General features: G+C 39.5%; 1 protein-coding gene across 27 annotated transcripts in view; it reads left to right on the top strand.

Annotated features, from left to right (window-relative positions):
* Window positions 1-242: 242 nt before the first annotated feature.
* RIMS2 (regulating synaptic membrane exocytosis 2) overlaps window positions 243-20,528 on the top strand; it is a 608,892-nt gene continuing 588,606 nt past the window's right edge. For all 27 annotated transcript variants that reach the window (XM_059874470.1, XM_059874473.1, XM_059874468.1 and 24 more), the window contains exon 1: window positions 243-797. In XM_059874470.1, the coding sequence (XP_059730453.1) occupies window positions 622-797 (176 nt within the window). In that variant the 5' untranslated portion in view covers window positions 243-621. The remainder of the gene's footprint in view (window positions 798-20,528) is intronic.

Here is a 20,528-nt window from a genome sequence, read left to right as displayed (position 1 = left end):
CTGCTTCCTCACTCTCCTCTGCGCTCCCGCCTCGGCGCCCCTCTTGGCTCGCGGGACGCTGCCTCCCCGGCACTCGGAGCGAGTTCCCGGGACTCCCCCCAGGGGGCTGGGTCGCAGCCACCCCTGTCTCCGCTCCCGAGCGGCGCGCGCGGGGCCCCCCGCCTCCGCCGCAGCCGGACACCCTTGCGCCCCGGGCCGGCGCGCCGCCCTCCCGCCCGCTCCTTCCAGTCACCCCACCCTTATCGCCGTCCCCGCCACCTTACTCCACCACCCTCCCCGCGCCGCTCCGCGCCCTCCGCGGCCCGGCCCGGCCTCCCGCTCCTCTTCTGGCCCCAACAGCTCACTTGCCAGCCCTTCGCCCCCCGGGGAAAAAGAAACATTTCTCAGAGCGCACTCGTCAGCCCTGCCTTCCCCCCATCCCGCCGCGCTCGCCCTCCCCTCCCCTTCCCCCCTCCCTTTTCCATCTTGGGGGAGGGGGGCCGTCGCCTGGGATTGAAGGCCATTGATTTGTATGTATTTGTCCCGGCGCCGGAGGCTGCCCCAGCCGCCCGCGCGGGTGCCGCCGCCGCCGCCGGTGGAGTTGCCTCCCGGCTTCCCTAGGGTGGTTGGACTCCACCAAACATGTCGGCTCCTGTCGGGCCGCGGGGCCGCCCGGCTCCCACCCCGGCGGGCTCTCAGCCGCCTCTGCAGCCCGAGATGCCCGACCTCAGCCACCTCACGGAGGAGGAGAGGAAAATCATCCTGGCCGTCATGGATCGGCAGAAGAAAGAAGAGGAGAAAGAGCAGTCGGTGCTGAAGTAAGGATCTGACTCCATCTTCCCGCCTCCCTCCCTCCCTGCCCTCCGCCGTCCCCCCCACCTCGGTCGCTGCCCTGTGGCCGCCGGCGCGCCCGGGGATCGCCGCCCTCCCTTCCCGCCGGCGGCGCCTGAGCCACGAGGGTTGCGACCACCGCCGGCCGCCGGGGCTAGCTTGTTGGGGCTGTCAGAGCGCAGGGGTGTGTGTATCGGGGAGGGAGAGCGCCGAGGCCGGCCGCGGCGAGCCTGTGGGCGTTGTAATTCCCCCCCGGCGTCCTTCCGGCTTGCCCGCCGGGCCAGTTCGGCTGCGGGCCCCGGCGGGGCTCTGGGCTGAACGCTCTCTCCGCGCGTCCCTGGTCGCTTCCCGCCGCCCCCGCGCGGAGGCAGTGACTGGGGCGAGGAATCCAATATGGCCGTGCACAGGTGCTCCCCGGGCCGGGACCCGGGCGGAGGCGCGCCGGCCGGGGAGGAGGGCGCCGCCGGGGGGCCCCTGGGCCCCGCCTCCGCGGGGCGCTTCTGCCCCCCCCAACCTCCTCCACTGCGGGAAGAGCAGCGCTGCCCACTGTCGCCCCGGGCAGGAGGGCGGCGGTGCGGGCGAGGGGGGCCTGTAATAAGCGCTGTCGTGTCTCGGGTGGGTGTGCGGTCGCCGCCATCTTCCAGCCCCTCCCCCTCGGCGGGTGTGTAACACCCTGCTCTCTTGCCACTCTTCCTATTTGCAACTAGTAAATCTGCTTAATCTCGAAGAGGCTCCGAAAGGACTCCAGTTCCTCCCGTCACTGCAGCTTGGGATGCTCCCTACCTTGTGAAGTTCTGCTCCTCGTGCTCGTAGTCTAGGCAGCGGGATCTTGCGGAGGGTGGGACAGTGAAAGCAGCACCCAGGCACCCAACACAGTTTAGTGACGGTGTAACTTCAGCACCAGGGAACTGTCCAGAGAGAGAGCGAGAGATCTGTAGGCGTTTGAGATTCCTTTTCTTGTCAGTCTAGCAAAGAGATGTGTTTCAGCAGGTTTGCTTTTAAATGTTTTACGGTTCTTTGACTTCTCGGTTACTACGTGAAGGAGATTGTGCAGAGCATGTGCAACCTTTTTTTAAAAATATTTTTCCAGCTCAATTCTTTCATTTTTTGCTAGAAATGCATTATTCATTAAGATTAATTTGTACAGTTGATATACCAAATATGCGACAATTCTTTCGTGTCGCCTATTTCTAAATTATGCTTTTCCCATATTCTCCACAGAAACACATAGTTGAAAGTGTAGAGTTCCTCTGGGACGGAACTAACACACTGACCTCTAATCATGTAAATTCCAAAAAACAGGTTGTTGAATTCAGTATTCTTTAGCACTTAACAAAGAAACAATTCTCTCTACACATATATATTTACATATTTTAATGAAAAATACTACTTTAAATTATATAACAAACTTATCAAATATCTTTACATGTCCAAGAAAAATACTAGTTCTCAAAAAATACTGAAGGACTAAGAGCAAATGTGCTTCTAACATACAAACTGAAATAAAGAATTGCTTCTTCAAAACTAATTTCTGGGTTTCAATAGTTGTTTGGCAATGTGACTTACTAGTACGCTTGGGTAATGAAAAAATAGTAAGAGATTTAAGTAGCTTGTTTAAACTAGTAAAAAATAAAACAATTATTTTAAAGAGCTTTTTGAGCATACTTCTAACTTTTGCTTAACTTTACTACAATGTCAAGCTTTTGATGACTTAGAGTTTGATATTTGGATATATTAATCTGTATTTTCTTATAATTGTTATAAGTATTGCCAAAATGATGCTCAAATTAAATGTGGTTTTATTTGTTGGACTCATATTTAACTGTAGGAAGTGTTTTTATTTATTTATGGTGTGTGGAATTATGGTATTTATTGGCTAGTTCACTGTAGTTCCAAATCTATTTATTGTTCCAATACATAGAAACGTAAATGAACTTTTGAGTACTAAATAAAGAATTTCTTAAGGTGAACTATATGTTATATTAGGAGAACGTGAAAGGGTTTTTTCAGATAGGTACGTGTGAGTATTTTACTTTCCTGTGTAAACCTACATACTGTGCAAATGCATATAAAGTTTGTGCATTCATATTTGCATAGTTTAGGTAGAAACAAGCATTCTCTAAGAACATAGTCATATAGTCTATGAAATTATATTGATGAAAAATCTGTTTGTGTTTATGTAAAATATCTATTTGCATCTTTACCTAACTTAGACTTGGAAGGAGTCATACCTCAAAATGATATACATGGTTTCAGAATTATTTTTGTATTCATTTTAACAAGAAACTTTTTGGAGGTTAAATTATAATATATTTGAAACTTTAATTTTTAATGTTCTTTAAAAATACTTTTGCAGAAACCAACATAATATTGTAAAGCAATTACCCTTCTATTAAAAGTAAATAAAAACTACTTTTGGCTTTCATAATAAAATAAGATTAGACAAGGAAGATTAGGAAAAGAATAGACTTTATAATAGAATGATAAAAATGAGACAGATTGTTTTGAAGATTTTGACAATTTACTAATATTTTCAATATTGACTATTAAGTTACAAATGCTATTTAAAAGAAAAAAATAGTACTAATATTCTTCAATGATTGCTATTTGCCATTAAATTTTAGGGGCCATTTGCTTGGTCATGACTATACTTTGTTTCTCTTTAGTGATGTCTGTTTAATTGCATGTTAACATTTATTCTGAGAGAAGGTCATGGGCAGAGAGAAATAAACTGAAATTGAAATTAATGTCTGCTGCCTTTTAACAGCTATGCTAAAAAATGAGTTTGCTGTGTGAAAAATTGAAACCATTAGATGAAAATATTTTTGCATGATCTGTGAGTTTAAATATTCATATTAAGTATTCATACAGAGCAGAATGTGGATACCCAAGGGCATCATAAGATGATGTACTAGATTACAAGAAGAAAATAAAACTTATATTTAAATTTTTGTCTGTTTGAAAAAGACAGAAATTAAGTTTTATTGATACTTAATATATAGATTGACAATGTGAAGATGCATATAAGTAAATATACATATTTTAAGAAGTTAATGCTTGACATATTTTTAGTGAAAAAGGTGAGCGATCAAAACTGATTGAGACCATTGCAGTAAATTCTCTTCTAAGGAGCGTGGATAATTAAAATATTTATATTTAATCATTAGCAGTTTCTTCATGGCCTAGGTGAATATTCACATATTCTGGAAGTCTTTGGTCATCATCAAATGTTACAGTTTTACATATGAGTGAGATATTAGGACTTTGGAAGCATTTTTATATCCAATAGATCCTTCAGTGGATCAACAATTACTTTTTTTTTAATCCTTACGTGAATGCCTTTAACAGTTTTAGTTTGGATAACTCAGTGTATCAGTAAAATCTATAATATTCTTTTGTTGATTAAAGTTTTAAAGCCTTGTCTTTCAAGACTGTAAACTTCTTGAGGGCAGGAATAAAAATGTACTCCTCTTTGGAGTCTCTGTTTTGTAGTATCCTTAACACCTGCACATGGTAGGTATCTAGTAAGCAATGTTGCTTTAACTTCGAGTAATGTTCATTAACAAGTAGCTTACCAAACTTGTTGGAAAAATGAAATTTTTTGGACAAAGTGAGTAATTTATTTAAAATTTATATTTTCCAGTGAGTTTTTGTTCTTGTTACTATTTTTTGTTTGTTTTGGGTGTGATGTGAAAAAAATCGATGAGTAAAGTAAACCCACTGAAATCAATAGAAAAGTATTTTCAGTAAATATTTATTGAGCTTTCTGCTATCCTTGTATCATAGTCTTTTAGATGAGATGTTTTTGAAACAAATTAGAAATTATGTGTTTCTTGCCATGTAAATTATCTTTTCATCCACAGTTTAGATTTTCTGTTAATGTCAAAGGGATAATTTGCTCCCCTAATAAAAGAAAATGATAAATAAAAATTTGCATGATAGATCAAGGTAATGATTTAGATTATATTTAAAACATAGGTAAGAAGTTTTATATTTTTTAATATTTCAATTTTAAAGTACTATCTAAAGTCAGTTTATAAACTTCTTTACTTAATAGGTAATATATACATATGGTACAAAATTTTTAGCTATCTATTTTCCCTTTCTAGAGGCAACTCCTATTGCCAGCTTGTTTTATACTCTTTCAGAAATATTCTATGCTTAAGAGTAGATATGTGTGTATATCAAATATTGTGTGTCTCTATATGTATATATATACGTGTATACACATGTATGGACTTATGTGTGTAAGCATAAAAGGTACAAATATGTCTTGCAGTTTAATTTTTAGGAGATCAATTCCATACCCATGAATATATAACTCCCTAATTCATTTTAGGGATATGTTAGGGATATTAAGCTCAGATATGTAGATGACACCACCCTTATGGCAGAAAGTGAAGAGGAACTAAAAAGCCTCTTGATGAAAGTGAAAGAGGAGAGTGAAAAAGTTGGCTTAAAGCTCAACATTCAGAAAACGAAGATCGTGGCATCTGGTCCCGTCACTTCATGGGAAATAGATGGGGAAACAGTGGACACAGTGGCTGACTATATTTTTTTGGGGCTCCAAAATCACTGCAGATGGTGATTGCAGCCATGAAATTAAAAGACGTTTACTCCTTGGAAGGAAAGTTATGACCAACCTAGATAGTATATTGAAAAGCAGAGATATTACTTTGCCAACAAAGGTCCATCTAGTCAAGGCTATGGTATTTCCAGTGGTCGTGTATGGATGTGAGAGTTCGACTGTGAAGAAAGCTGATGTTTTTGAGCTGTGGTGTTGGAGAAGACTCTTGAGAGTCCCTTGGACTGCAAGGAGATCCAACTAGTCCATCCTAAAGGAGATCAGTCCTGGGTGTTCATTGGAAGGACTGATGCTGAAGTTGAAACTCTAATACTTTGGCCACTTCATGTGAAGAGTTGACTCATTGGAAAAGAGATTGAGGGCAGGAGGAGAAGGGGACAACAGAGGATGAGATGGCTGGATGGCATCACCAACTCGATGGACATGAGTTTGAGTGAACTCTGGGAGTTGGTGATGGACAGGGAGGCCTGGCGTGCTGTGATTCATGGGGTTGCAAAGAGTCAGACGCGACTGAGCGACTGAACTGAATTCATTTTAATGGCTGTATGTGTGCATGTGCGTACATGCTAAGTCGCTTCAGTCATGTCCCACTCTTTGCAACCCTATAGATGTAGCCCGCCACACTCTTCTGTCCATGGGATTCTTCAGGCAAGAGTAGTGGAGTGGGTTGCCATGCCCTCCCTTCTCCAGGGGATCTTCCCAACCAAGGGATCAAACCTGAGTCTCTTACATCTCTTGCATTTGTACATATATCATTTTCCGTATGCATGAATTTGTCTCTGGAATAAATTCCTAGAATGAGATTGTTCAAAAGGTCATAAAGTGTAACCTTTATATTTTTATAATGTATACAATAAAAAATTTAAATTTTATTATTGTCACATTTACTTTCATAAAGGAAGTATGCATAAGTGACAAATGCTAGGGAGATTTTCATATATCCTTGCTAACTCAGTATGTGGTAGTCTTGCCAATAGTTTTGGTGGAAAATATGCCATTCTAAAATTTAATTGCAGTTTTCTTATTATCAGTGAGGTTGAGAGCCGTTTACATTTGTTTAGAGCCTTTTGTATTTCTTTTTCTGTTGGTCATTTTCAGTGATTTGTGGAAGCTCTTTATTTATCATTTGTTTTATGACCTTGTTTATGCCTTTTTTTTTTACCAGTCAAGATTTTTTAAAATGTATTTAAATTTATTATTATTATGATTGCCTTTGGGTTTTGTGATATGCTTAGAATGATCTTCCTCTTTCTGATATTTAAAATACCATATTTTTTCTTACAGCTAAATGAAATTTTAAGTGTGGCATGTCATCTAAATTATGTAATTTAATCATGAAGACTTAAATAAAAATCATTATTGTACATGCAGTAATCATGGTCATTGCCCAAAATTGAAACTCTGTAGTTTCTAAGGATTCAAAATGCATTTTAAAACATTGCCATTTTATGAGAAAATACCTGATAAATTTTTCATATATATTCTATAATTTAATTAGGACAATTAAATAGTATCTTCTTGTTGACAATATATATTGATAAAAATTGATTGTACAATATGATGAAGAGGGACGTAGTGGAGGCAAGTGTGATAGGCCAGATGAATTTTGACTTGAAACCTTACTTTACTAATTAATAACTGTAAGGTCTTGCTTACGCTAATAAGCTCTCTGAGGCCATGTTTCCTCATCTGTATTATCTGAGTAATAACACCTGTCCTGAAGGATTGTTGTAATCAATATATACCAGGTGTCCTGGCACAAGTAGGTATGCAATAAATCATTGCTACTAACTGACTATAGATAGGGGTCTCTAAACCTTAATTCTATAGCACTCTTGGACGAAATCTGTCCCCCTGCCCTTTCTTTTGAGAGTTGCTTTTTTCTGCCTACTAGGAAGTCAAAATATGCCTGGAGGACTTTTAGCTGACTTCATTCTTTGTCAAGGGCTTCCCTGGTAGCTCAGTTGGTAAAGAATCCGCCTGCAGTGCTGGAGACCTTGGTTTGATTTCTGGGTTGGGAAGATCCCTTGGAGAAGGGATAGGCAACCCATTGCGGTATTCATGGGCTTCCCTGGTGGCTCAGATGGTAAAGAATCTGCCTGCAGGATTCAATCCCTGGTTGGGAAGATCCCCTGGAGGAAGGCATGGCAACCCACTCCGGTATTCTTGCCTGGAGAATCCCCATGGACAGAGAAGCCTGGTGGGCTATAGTCCATCGAGTCCAAAGAGTTGGACATAACTGAGAGACTAAGTACACACATTCTTTGTCTAGAAAGCTAGGGACAAGGAGAGGGAAGGTGAATTGGAAGCAGTTTCTCTAACAGAAACCATTATTAAAGAGACTGATAACTAAGGTGGTGGTGGTGTTCAGTCACTCAGTTGTGTCTGATTATTTGAGACCCAGTGGACTGCAGCACACCAGGCTTCCCTGTCCTTCACCATCTCCCGGAGTTTGCTCAAACTCATGTCCGTCGAGTCGATGATGCCATCCACCATCTCATCCTCTGTCGTCCCCTTCTCCTCCTGCCTTCAATCTTTTCCAGCATCAAGGTATTTTCTAATGAGTTGACTCTTCTTCATATCAGGTGGCCACAATATTGGAGCTTCAGCTTCAGCATCAGTCTTTCCAATGAATATTCAGGATTGATTTCCTTTAGTATGGACTGGTTTGATCTCCTTGTAGTCCAAGGGACTCTCAAGAGTCTTTTCCAACACCACAGTTCAAAAGCATCAATTCTTCAGTGCTCAGTGTTCTTTATGGTCCAATTCTCACATCCATACATGACTACTGGAAAAACCATAGCTTTGACTAGACGGACCTTTGTTGGCAAAGTAATGTCTCTGCTTTTTAATATGCTATCTAGGTTGGTCATAACTTTTTTTCTTTTTAACTATTACACAATCTTTATTATATATGTTGGATTTAACTAGAACATATTTTCTTTTTTATATATCTTCTTACATCACTTCCAATGAACTTTTGGATATGTGAATGTATTTTAGGAAAATATAGAAAGGAGATTAGCCTTGGAAATGATATGTTACAGTTGAAGATTCTCTTTCTCTTTATATGAGCTTACTGAATTACTGCAGAATTTCAAAAAGTGTTTTATTATGAAAGGGAGATAATTTTTGTTGGATTTTGTGATAGGAAATTCTAGAAATATGATTGGAGGTAGGGTTATTAGAAAGGGAAAAGTTGAGAATGGGTTTTGACCCAGGAGTGATATAATATTGTTTCACCTACTTTCTGTCTAAAATTGTTACCAAAAAACTGGTGGACAACTAGATAGTATAAATTAGTCTAAGAATGAGTGACTTTTATATACATGCATCTCAAAAGCTCTAACTTATATTTTCCAAACAACATAATGCTCGCTAAATGCTTTTTTAAGGCATTTAGAATTGAGAATTTTATAGGGTTTATATATTATAAACATTTAATATTTTTATGTAACACACATATAGGTTCTGCTAAACAGAGATGCTGGATAAATGCTCCTTTACGCACAGAAAGAGGATGGAATTCTCTATGCCTTTTAGTGTTTTTTCTTCCAAGAAAACTTATGTTCATCTGGAGGGAGAAATAACAGTTTCACATATCCTGCAACTAGGCTTCTGGGATGCTAACACTAGGAAAAAAGGATACACTAAATAATGTAGCTAGGTAGCAATATAATCACAATGGTGTTTATTGATACTTAGTACTTTGGTATTGTTCAGTTGACAGGTGGAGATGATGCTAACATTCCTCTTGTTTTGTTGGCATATGAGGTGTCTATTATAGTAATTGCTGTAGTGGTTTGCTTCTCGGGCACATACATGAAAAATCTGTTTCATCACATATCACTCACACATAATTCCTTTTGACCAAAAGCTGAAATAGTTAATGCTTTTATTAACACATTTTTTTTTTTTCTGTCAAAGTGAATTTTGTTGTGGAGGTAGCTAGGTGTTTCTCAAAGATTTATATTCCTTTTTCATAGAGCTTCTGTGCAGTAGCTGTCTAGTCCTACCTTTTCCATCTCCCCTTGTATCTAGATGAGTTCATGTAATTAAGTTCTGGCTGATGACTTTTTGTGACACTATGGGCTGTAGCCTGCCAGGCTCCTCTGTCCATGGGGATTCTCCTGGCAAGAATACTGGAGTGGGTTGCCATGCCCTTCTCCAGGGGATCTTCCCAACTCAGGGATTGAACTTGCATCTCTTGCATCTCCTGCATTGGTAGCCAGATTCTTTACCAGTAGTGCCACCTGGGTACTGAATTTTATTATCACAAATTGACCTCTCTTCAACGATTGTCTGGTCTAAGCTAACCAAAGTCTTAACGCAGCCACTGATTCTTGAATGCAGAATTTATCAGGACATGTCTTTTCCATCCTCTTGGTGACAAGTTGCTGGCTGTACCCCAACTGAGGATTTGTTGTTGAAGGTTTGAGAAAATGCTTACACTGTACCTTAACAGAGATAGTTGCTCAGGGAGTTAAAATAGCATATAGACTTATGATGAGACAGAAGAATTCACAATGCTAAGGATCCATTTTAGAACAAATTGAAGCTTCATGTTAAAAGTTTTGCAGGTTGAAGGCTAATAAACTCTGTCTCCAAACTGAAGTGTAGGAAGAGTTATAGAACTGGGAGGTGAATTTTTATACAGTTGAATGTTGTTGAATTTTATCATTGCATGTTACATATTTCCCCATTCACCATTCCAGATCTACTCACTTTCCCCCACTTTGCTGAATACTATAGGAGCTGACCTCTATGGATTGCACCCGCAGGTCTCCTTGTTCTTAGACCTCCAGTTGGTTTCTGTTGATGTGAGACACTGGCAGATTGTATGGAAGGAGAATGACGTCAGGTTGTTTGTTCCCAAGTTTCCTCCATGCTAATCTGGTGGCCCTCTTATACAGCTATTTTCTTCCATTTCTGGAAATTGCTTTCCTGTGTTGCTAGCCGTCATACTGCACCATCTCTTGTTGGTTTCCTTAAATCCTGCTCACATCTTTGTAAAACGGTACCTTTATTAAGCTCTCCTTAGTTACTCAGTTTATGCCATCTGTTTCCTGCCAGGACCCAGACTGATACACTGTAGATCAGTAAAAATTTATTTGGATTATGAATGTGAATGAATCGTAACTTTAGGCATTCACAACCCACCTCCTTCTATATAATCATAGTAATCTTTTTACAAATCCTTCTCTGTATCATGTTCTTTGATTATGCACATCCTCTTGCTCTTTTCCCGATGTGCTGTTTTGTGTCCAGCTCCGTTGCTGTGAAGACACACATCTCTTTGATGTATTTCCACTAGTTGGGTGTCTCTCCTTTCAATTTTTGTATCATTCTGTAAACAATTTTTATAATGTTTCTGATATTCAATATTAGTTACTGATCTCTATGTTTTTCTTAGTATAACTGGTTTCTTTGATGTCAGGGACCAAGTTTTAATCATCTTTTTATGCCTAGTGTAGTACCAGGGGCATAGTTGTCAGTCAATAAACATTTGTTAATAAAACATGGTGGTCATGGTAGTCATTCTAACTTCCTCACTCTTCCTCAGCCCTCAAATATAATCAGTTACCAAATCCTATCTTTATTTTCTCTGAAATATCTTTGAAATCTGTTTCTCTTCATCTTCATTGTCACTGCATTGTTTCATGCCTTTATTGTCTTTTCCTTAATCATTTCTAAACAAGGATCTTTAGTTGAGGCTCGCTTCCTCTAGTCCAGCCTCTCTGTGATAGTACTACACTCTGACACAGTTTAACTTTAATATCCTTAGTATTCTTTAGTCTTTCCCATTGCACTTATGATATTGTCCAAACTTCTAGGTATATCATGGAAGTCCCTTTGTAGTGCTTTATCAGTGTTAAATCCTGGTGATCTTTCATGAGCCCTATCTGTTTTAATTGTATTGAAGTGAGTTCCCTGTTCTTTTTTTTCATCTTCTGTTGTAGTTTGGCATATACTGTTCTCTTTGACTAGAAAGCCCTAACCGCTTTTCTCTGGCTAAGTCCTGTTGATTAACTGAGATTCATCTCAGGTTTCCAACTTTTGGAAACTGGGTTAGATGATTCTTTGTGCTCATATAACTCTTATTATATACTTTTATTATACTCTTACTACCTTAATACTCAACAGCCAACATTTGTTGAATGCTTACTGTGCTATTTTATGTATTTGTTATCTGATTCAACCACTACAACCATCTTATGAGATAGTTATTACTTTCCCAGTTTTACCGATGAAAAAAAATGAAGACTTAAGTTGGATGCTCAGAGTTTTCAGTAGGGAGCTAAGATGTAAGCCCAAGCAGACATATTCCACCAGAATTTGTACTTAGAATCCACCTGCAATACAGGAGACTCGGGTTTGATCCCTGGGTCGGGAAGACCTCCTGGATAAGGGAATGGCTCCCCACTCCAGTATTCTTGCCTGCGAAACCCAATGACTGAGAAGCCTGGCAGGCTACAGTCCATGGGGTTGGTCACAAAGAGTCGGACACAACCGAGTGACTAAGCACAGCACAGCATGATAGATTAAGCTACCTTTTGCTGATGTTCCAGTAGATACTTTTTTTGCTATAGTGTCAAGTATGTCTTTATTTGAAATAGTAGTTAGCATTTTAGAAAATTCTACCTCCCTCAAAAAAGATTTCTCTGGGCAATAATAGTGGTGGTATTGCAGGGGTAGACAGCCTTGGGGACAAAGTGTCTTTGTTAAGACCAGGTTCACTGTCTAGAATATGAGATGGTAAAGTTGATTTCTAGGTGATAACGAATATAAAGAATATTAGCATAAAGAGTATTAATATATGGCCAGTGACCACTCTTCAAACATGTTAACAAGAACAAGGTAAAGTGAAAGTGAAGTCACTCAGTTGTGTCGGACTCTTTGCAACCCCATTTGAGACAAAAAGTGAACCAGAAGGTGCGTGTGATAGCTGTTTAATTTCATTCTATGGCTAAGATTACCTTCAATCGAAAAAACTTTACCTTTACCTCATGTTTAAATCTTAAAAAAAATTCCCCCCTTTTTTTGTAAGTTTGTTTTTATGGTAAAATTCCAATATATTTTTGTTGGTATGATAGTGAGAGCCTAGAGTACCCCTAGAAATGTGTTGTTAACACCATTGGTTGTCTTAGCTGAGATCTGAAAAGTAATGTGTAAACCTGAGGAAAGAGAAGTGCAAATTTGGGAGTTAAGATTAGTGTTCAGTTTTTTTCTTAAGCCTATTCCATATAGGGTTTTCTTTGAATTTGAATGTATCTCTACACTGGAAGCAGGAGTTGAAGGAGGGAATGAACATTTCTTTAGTGTCCATTATGTGCTAGGATCCCGGTTACAAAGCTTATGAGTAGCAGAATACGGATCTATGCCTAGATCTTTTTAACTACAAAACCCAATCTCTTTCTATTACATTGCTGTTGCGTCTCGTATGGAAAATAGTTAGCCAGTGCAGAAGCACTTGAATTCTGGAGTCAGTCAAGCTTAAGTTTGAATCCCAGCTCAAACTGGGATTGATAGTGGTGTACCTTACTGTCTTTATCTGTAAAATGGGGATAATACCTACTTCATAAGCTGTTATGAGGATTGAGTTTACATTTGTAAAGCCCTTGGAAGAGCTCTTAGCACATAGTAAACATCAAGTGTTTGTTAAATAAATAATTTAGCTGAAAGAAGGAAGCATTGGTAACTATAGAGACTATCAATCTACTTTATCTTCAATGAATACTTTTATGAAAGGGGCTTCCCTGGTGGCCCAGAAGGTAAAGAATCTCCTGTAATACAGGAGACCTGGGTTCCATCCCTGGATCGGGAAGATCCCTTGGAGAAGGGAATGGCTACCCACTCCAGTATTCTTGCCTGGGAATCAACCTACCTTATTTTCAGTAAATACTTTTATGAACGCCCAATATTTTAATACCTGTTGAAAAGACATTGCTACTTTCTTTAATAAAGTGTGACCTAGATCTTCCAAAGTTATAAATAGTGTCCCTTGTATTAGTTTTCTGCTACTAACAAACTTACTGGCTTAAAACAACACAAGTTTATTATCATACAGTTCTGTAAGTCAGAAGTCTGACATAGGTCTTACTGCATAGAATCAAAAGAACTGGCTGTATTTCTTTCTGGAAGCTACCTAGGGTGGGGGTGAGGGTGGGGGGGGTGGTGGCGGTTGGGGGCTGGGGTGGGAGGGAATGTTTTCTTGCTCCTCTGGGCTGTTGAAAGAATTCAGTTCCTTGAAGTTAAACGATTGAGAGTCCCATTTCCTTCAGCTATGAGCCGAATGCTGTTTTGACCTCCTAGAGACCTCTTCTCTAGTCTTGCTCATAGCTTCCTACATCTCAGAACCAGCAATGGAGCATTGAATTCTTGTCATGATGCCATCTTTCTGACCCTTCTTCTGTCACTGCCTCTCTCTCTGTCCACAGCTGGGAGAGATTTTTCTCTTTTAAGAATTCCTATGATTAGATTGGGCTCACCCAGATAGTCCAGAATAATCTTCCTATCTTAGTCACATCTCGAAAATCTCTTACCACGCAAGGATACATATATTCACCTTCCTGGGATTAGAAAATGAACTTCTTTGGTGGTCATTATTCTCTTTATACTTCTTTAGTAAGTGCCACTAGATATAAGTTTGGATATATGTCTTTTATAAAGGAGACATTGAGCTACTCATTTAAAAAAATGTATTTTGTATTAGAGACATACATTCTAGACTATCTCTGAAATAATATTTTATAGTTTTACTTTTCCATAGGTTTATAATACTTTATTGCCCTCAAATTACTGCCAATGTGCTCTTCACTTTTCATTTGTTTCCTCCTGAATTAAATTACTGGTCTAATGGGAAGTGGGGTTGGGGGCAAGCAGTGAGAATTGTTTTTGGCTCTGTACATAAGAAACACTTAAGTACTCTTCCTGAGTAGTCTTTTTAGTTAATAATTGGATTTATTTTTATAGATTGAGGAATATTTAATTTTGCCATATGACTAACATAGTGAAGAGTATTGAAACCTTTCCAAATGCAATATTTTCATTATCTGATTTTAAAAGACTCAGTATAAACTGATTTAAAAAGACTCAGTATAAACTTTTTATTGTAGTATGAATAAATAAAGATTTGAATTTAATCTTTTGACAAGAATATAATTTTCCTTGACATGTTTGGTTGAAGAACTATTTCTTACCCCACAATAAATGTGCTTTCATATATTATTTTTATTTCTTATAATTTTTAGCCATAAATCTGATTTAATGAAAGCATGTAGTATTTGAAAGTGAAAGTGAAAGTAGCTTAGTCCTGTCCAACTCTTTGCAACCCCATGGACTATACAGAGTCCATGGAATTCTCCAGGTCAGAATACTGGAGTGGGTAGCCTTTCCCTCCTCCAGGGGATCTTCCCAACCCAGGGATCGAACCCAGGTCTCCTGAATTGCAGGTGGATTCTTTATTAGCTGAGTCACAAGGGAAATATTTAGTATTTAGTATGATTTAAATTCTATGTCAGTGGTCAAAATATCATTAATTGCTTTAACTTTGATACATAAAATATTAAAAAGAGCTATGAAATAGCTAGAAAAAGAAAATAACCAAAGTTATCCTTCAAAACTACTAATACAAATTCATGTTACAGCATGAGTTTTATATGTTGGAGTAGACTAGATATCACAGTCCAATCGGAAGACAGAAACTGCAGTAATAATTTGAATAGGGAAATTTTAATATAAAGGATTATTAACTTGTAGCAGAGAGCAGCCACCTTCTTTAGGGCTGAGGCTGAATGCTCAAGGAAAGAACAAACTTGGAAGAGGCCCTTTCCCCCATGGCTAAGGCTGAAATTCAGCCCTTGTTGGAGGGTGTGACAATGTCCCATTGAGCTGCCACCAGCTGGGACAGGCAGGAAATCATCTGTGGGGGTGTCGGTGGGGCTGCTGAGAGGTTGGCTAATGTGCTTAGCCAAAGTCACTGGGAAACCACCTATAGGGTGTCTGTGAGACTTATTGGGATATTGCCTGCTGAGATGCTATTGAAATTTCTGGATCAGTTCCTGCTGGGTGCTGGTGAAACGTGTTGCATGCTGGTGAGAGTGAGTGCCCAGAGTGAGTGCCGCTGGGTATCCTGTAAGCTCCTGACAGCCAAGCATCATAGGGAAAACAACAGAATTCCCAAATCCAGAAAGAGAAGCCCCTTCTTCCTTTTGCTCCAGCTCCCTCTACTGACGAAGCTTAAAATTGCGCCGACTGGTAAAGGAGAAATGGTTGTAGAGTCCAGATTCAGTATTACTAAGTAGGAAGAAGAAAGATGGATTAGGAGCTAAGAGGCAATACATTGATAAATTAGCAGTAGGCTTTGCTGTCCTCAAATTTCAGTAGCTTAAAACAATACAAGTTTCTTTTTCATGTTGTATATTTTTATCTGGGTTGCTTGGGGTCTTTACCCCGTGTCATTCTCATTCTGGAACACAGGCTGATGATGGAGAACATGTATGGAACATTGAGAGCAGATGAAGAGAGAAACTAGTGAATTGCAGATTGTCTCTTAAAGTTTCCTCTCAGAAATATATATATACCTGCTGTTCACATTTCACTGGCCATAGTAAGTTACATGATCATGCCTAACTTGGTAGAAAAGTGTAGTCCTACCATGGTTAGAAGGAGAATCTGAGTATTTGTTGAAAATATAACTACCACAGAATTGACAGGATTGGTATTAGAAAGTTTGTCAATTCCTAGGATAATTATAATTCTCTTTTAAAATTGTTTAATTTGTTATGTAGTGTTTAGGAATTTTAGTGAAAAATAGTATCAACATTAAAATTGATGGTGCTCTTAACTTCTGGAAGAGTGACTCCAAATCTGACAATGACTTTATTCCTTTGTGTAAAATAAGGTGAAACATTAATATTTAAGCAGCAGGAAATATATTTTTTGAAGATTAGATACAGACTTTGTTTTTTAATTTTTGCATTACAATTTTTATATTAACTTATGCTTACATGATATTATGTGAAATGTGAGATGTGTCTTTTTATGCAGAGAAAGGTTTCTTTTTTCATTTATGGTCTGTCTTGCATAGGGGATAAAACAAGACTTAGGTGTCTGGATTAGAGTCCTGGCTCCACCATTTACAAGCTGTGTTATCTTGACGAAGTCACTTCAGCTCCTTAAACTCTGGAAATGGAGATTGAAAACACACATCCCACATTCCTTAACTGAATTCCGTGGTGCCAGATGTGGTTTAGAATTCAGGTATTTTGAATTCTATTTTGGGGCTTCCACTATGGCTCAGCGGTAAAGAATCTGTGTGCAATGCAGGAAATGCAGGTTTGATTCGTGGGTCCGAAAGAGTCCCTAGAGAAGGAAATGGCAACCTACTTCAGTATTCTTGCCTGGGAAACTCCATGGACAGAGGAACCTGGTGGGCTATAGTCCCTGGGGTTGCACAGAAGTCGGGCACAACTGAGCAACTAAATAATAACAACAACAACCCTTTTTTTGGTTTTAGAAACATAAAGGTGCAACCACAGAAGTATGTAACTCTCAGTGGATCAGGACAGCAGCCCCTAAGCAAGTGCATTTATGTTTCTCTAGTGAAACATGTGAATATTTATAAGTAGGTTAAATAGAGATTACATAAAGCCTCATGCTATTAATAATTCATTTAGATCAAGAATTTTGGCCCAAACTTGCAAAAAAAGTTCTGTTTTCAGAGCTTTTGGGTTTTGGAATCATGGGTAAGGAATTAGGGTTTGTGGTATCTTTCTGACAGGGTTACGATGACACTGTAAATGAAAGTGCCCACGAGCCATAAATTGCTATAACATGTTAATTGTCATAACTACAGTGGCCAACTGATGCGCTCATTGTCGCCAGCCATTTAGAATATTCCTATATTGATAGGTGCATGGAAGCTAGGTGGCAGGGGTCAGTTGTAAAGGACCTTGTATGAAGGACTGGTATTCAGCTGTTATGTACTGGTAACAGAGACCCGAGTTATTAAAATATTGAATCACTTTCGTGCATATTGGTGACTTTTATTGAGAGAATGTTACGTTGTGCAGTGCAGTCTGTGAGCATGGTGTGGATTAACACGGTCCTTGGAAGGCCCATAGTGACTGGAGCTGGAACTTTGGAGCCTGCCTAGTGTGTTCCCTGTTGCTGGAGGTCATGGGGCAGGCTGCAGTGCAGGTCGTTTCTGTGGCACCATTTTTTGGGGGAGGGGTCCTGTGACACGGATTTCATGCACTATGGGAAGCACTAGCCTCTGTAGGCTGTGTGACAGTGACATACAGGCAGCAGGCCCAGCTTCCTTACAGCTTCAGCAAAGTGCAGTAGCAGCGACTAGTGACAATCGTTTTAATGAGAAAGATGTTGGGAAAAGCTTGGTATGGTTCCCAATATCAAATCATGGCCCCTTTAGACAGGTTAAATCAACTTTTAAAATTTAACAAATGATTTGGAAACTGTTAAAATGACTAGTGTATAATGTTGCTATAGCTCTTATTACACTAGTCCCCTTTAATCCGCTGTGGATATGTTCCCCAGCCCCCAGTGAAAGTCTGAAACTGTGGATAGTGCTAAACCCTATATATACTATGTTTTTTTCCTGTTTTATATAGTTTCTATATTATAAAGTTGAATTTATAAATTAGGCACAATAAGAGATTAACAATAACTAATAATAAAATAGAACGTACAACATTATACTGTAATAAAGGTTAGGTGAATGTGCTCTGTCAAAGTTCTGTATAAATTTAACACTCTTTCCATCTTATCATGCATATGGCCGAAACTTTTGAAGTTTGAGGTACGACAGCAAAACTAGCGCAAATTTCTTTCTCCTTCTTCACAATTTTACAGAGAATTTGATCTCACAGTAGATCTTAGCAACTTCAACCTACTGTTTTTTCTTTTATTATTAAGTTAAGAACTTTCACCATTTCACATAAAGAAACCCTTTATGGCTTCTCTTTGGCACTTACAAATTACCAGTATCACTACTCTTGTGCTCTGGGGACATTATTAAGTAAAATTAGGGTTATTTTGAACAGAAGCACTGTGAGAGTTGATCTGATAACCATGCAGGCTACCAAGTGACAAATTGGCAGAGTGAGCTTGGCAAAGGGATGATTCACATCCTGGATGGGACAGAGCAGGACAGTTTGAGATTTCATCATGCAGTTCAGAACAGTGCACAGTTTAAAATTGTGAATTGTTTGTTTTGAAATAAACATTTTCCATTTAATATTTTTGGACTGCTGTTGACTGTGTATCACTGAAACTGCAGTAAGCGAAACTGCAGATAAGGAGGGACTACTATAACACAGCAGAATTCTATACAGTTTATTTGGAAAAAAGAAATTTATTTTTAATGTTAATTTATATATTGACACATATTTTATATGGTTGTGTCAGTTGTTAAATATTTAGAACCATCTATACGTTATGCTCGGAGAAGGCAACGGCACCCCACTCCAGTACTCTTGCCTGGAAAATCCCACGGACGGAGGAGCCTGGTAGGCTGCAGTCCATGGGGTCGCTAAAAGTCGGACATGATTGAGCGATTTCGCTTTCACTTTTCACTTTGCTGCATTGGAGAAGGAAATGGCAACCCACTCCAGTGTTCTTGCCCAGTGTTCTTGCCTGGAGAATCCTAGGGACGGGGGAGCCTGGTTGGCTGCCGTCTATGGGCTCGCACAGAGTTGTACACGACTGACATGACTTAGCAGCAGCAGCAGCAGCATACGTTATGGTTTGTTAAGAAATTTGAATTTGTCTCACTGGTGCATTTGATTGCGGAGAAGGCAATGGCACCCCACTCCAGTACTCTTGGCTGGAAAATCCCATGGACGGAGGAGCCTGGTAGGCTGCAGTCCATGGGGTCGCTAAGAGTCGGACACGACTGAGCAACTTCACTTTCACTTTTCACTTTCATGCACTGGAGAAGGAAATGGCAACCCACTCCAGTGTTCTTGCCTGGAGAATCCCAGGGACGGGGCAAGCCTGGTGGGCTGCCGTCTTGGGGTCGCACAGAGTCGGACACAACTGAAGTGACTTAGCAGCAGCATTTGATTGCAGTTTAAGATTTGGAAATAAGAGCACGGTAGTGCTTGTATGTCTGTACATTGTATTGGTTTACTGTCAGAAGGTCTAGCTAGTGTGAGAATTTTCACTAGTGTATTTACACTGGTATTGCTGTTGTCTTGTATTCTGGGATCTTATGGTTCTTTTTTTTTTGATCTTATGGTTCTATCCTGGATTTCTCCTCTATATAGTTCCAGAGTACCATCTTAAAAATAAAATTTAAATCATTCATCTCCTAGTCTAAACTAGGATGAATTCTTTAGGCTTCCTCCTGCTTTGGATAAAATCTAGACTCCTTCCTTTTGTATACAAGTTCCTTCACAGTCTCTGCCTAAGCCTTCTTTCCAGCTCACTGTCCGCCTTTCCCTTTCATAGATCTTTCTTTTAGCTACAAAATTTTCACTCTTCCTGGAACACTGAAGTAGGGAAAGGGGGACTCTATTATAAGGGACTCTATTATATATGTATGAAATATATAGTTTAGTGAGTTAATATACATACTGTGTATATTAAATATTTGAAATTGGGGATGATTCAGTGGTGCCTTCATTTAAAAAGTTTTGCTAAAACCATCTTTTGAAGGGACCACTCAGATACCGCTAAGTATGTAAAACTCTCATTACTCATTTTCTTCAACTTCAATAGAAATCTTATGGAATTATTTTGGAACACATGCTTCCAATCTGCCACCAGATTTTGCAGGAGGAATTTATATAACCATGCCATAGCTCAAACTGTCTCACAATTTACCATATGTTTCAATATTTCCAATGTTTTCAAACACTCTCCTCTTTCCCACCCTTTCTAGTTCACATTTCTCAGCTCTGTCCCAGCTTTACCCTGTAATTCTCATTCATTTCTGTGATTCATGAAAAATCTTTGTTTTATAGCCTTCCAGTTTAGAATCAATTCTCTATTGTTCCTTGTTTCCTGGACCCTTTTCTAGGCTATTAACATAAGCCATGCTTTATCCTCAGAACTCTTGATTCCTGATCTATGTTCAGCAGTCTAATCTCAGTTCTTCAGAGCTTGCCAC

The sequence above is a fragment of the Bos taurus genome, chromosome 14, assembly GCF_002263795.3.
Source record: "Bos taurus isolate L1 Dominette 01449 registration number 42190680 breed Hereford chromosome 14, ARS-UCD2.0, whole genome shotgun sequence".
NCBI classification, from domain to species: Eukaryota; Metazoa; Chordata; class Mammalia; order Artiodactyla; family Bovidae; genus Bos; species Bos taurus.
This window is presented reverse-complemented; position numbering and strand designations above follow the sequence as displayed.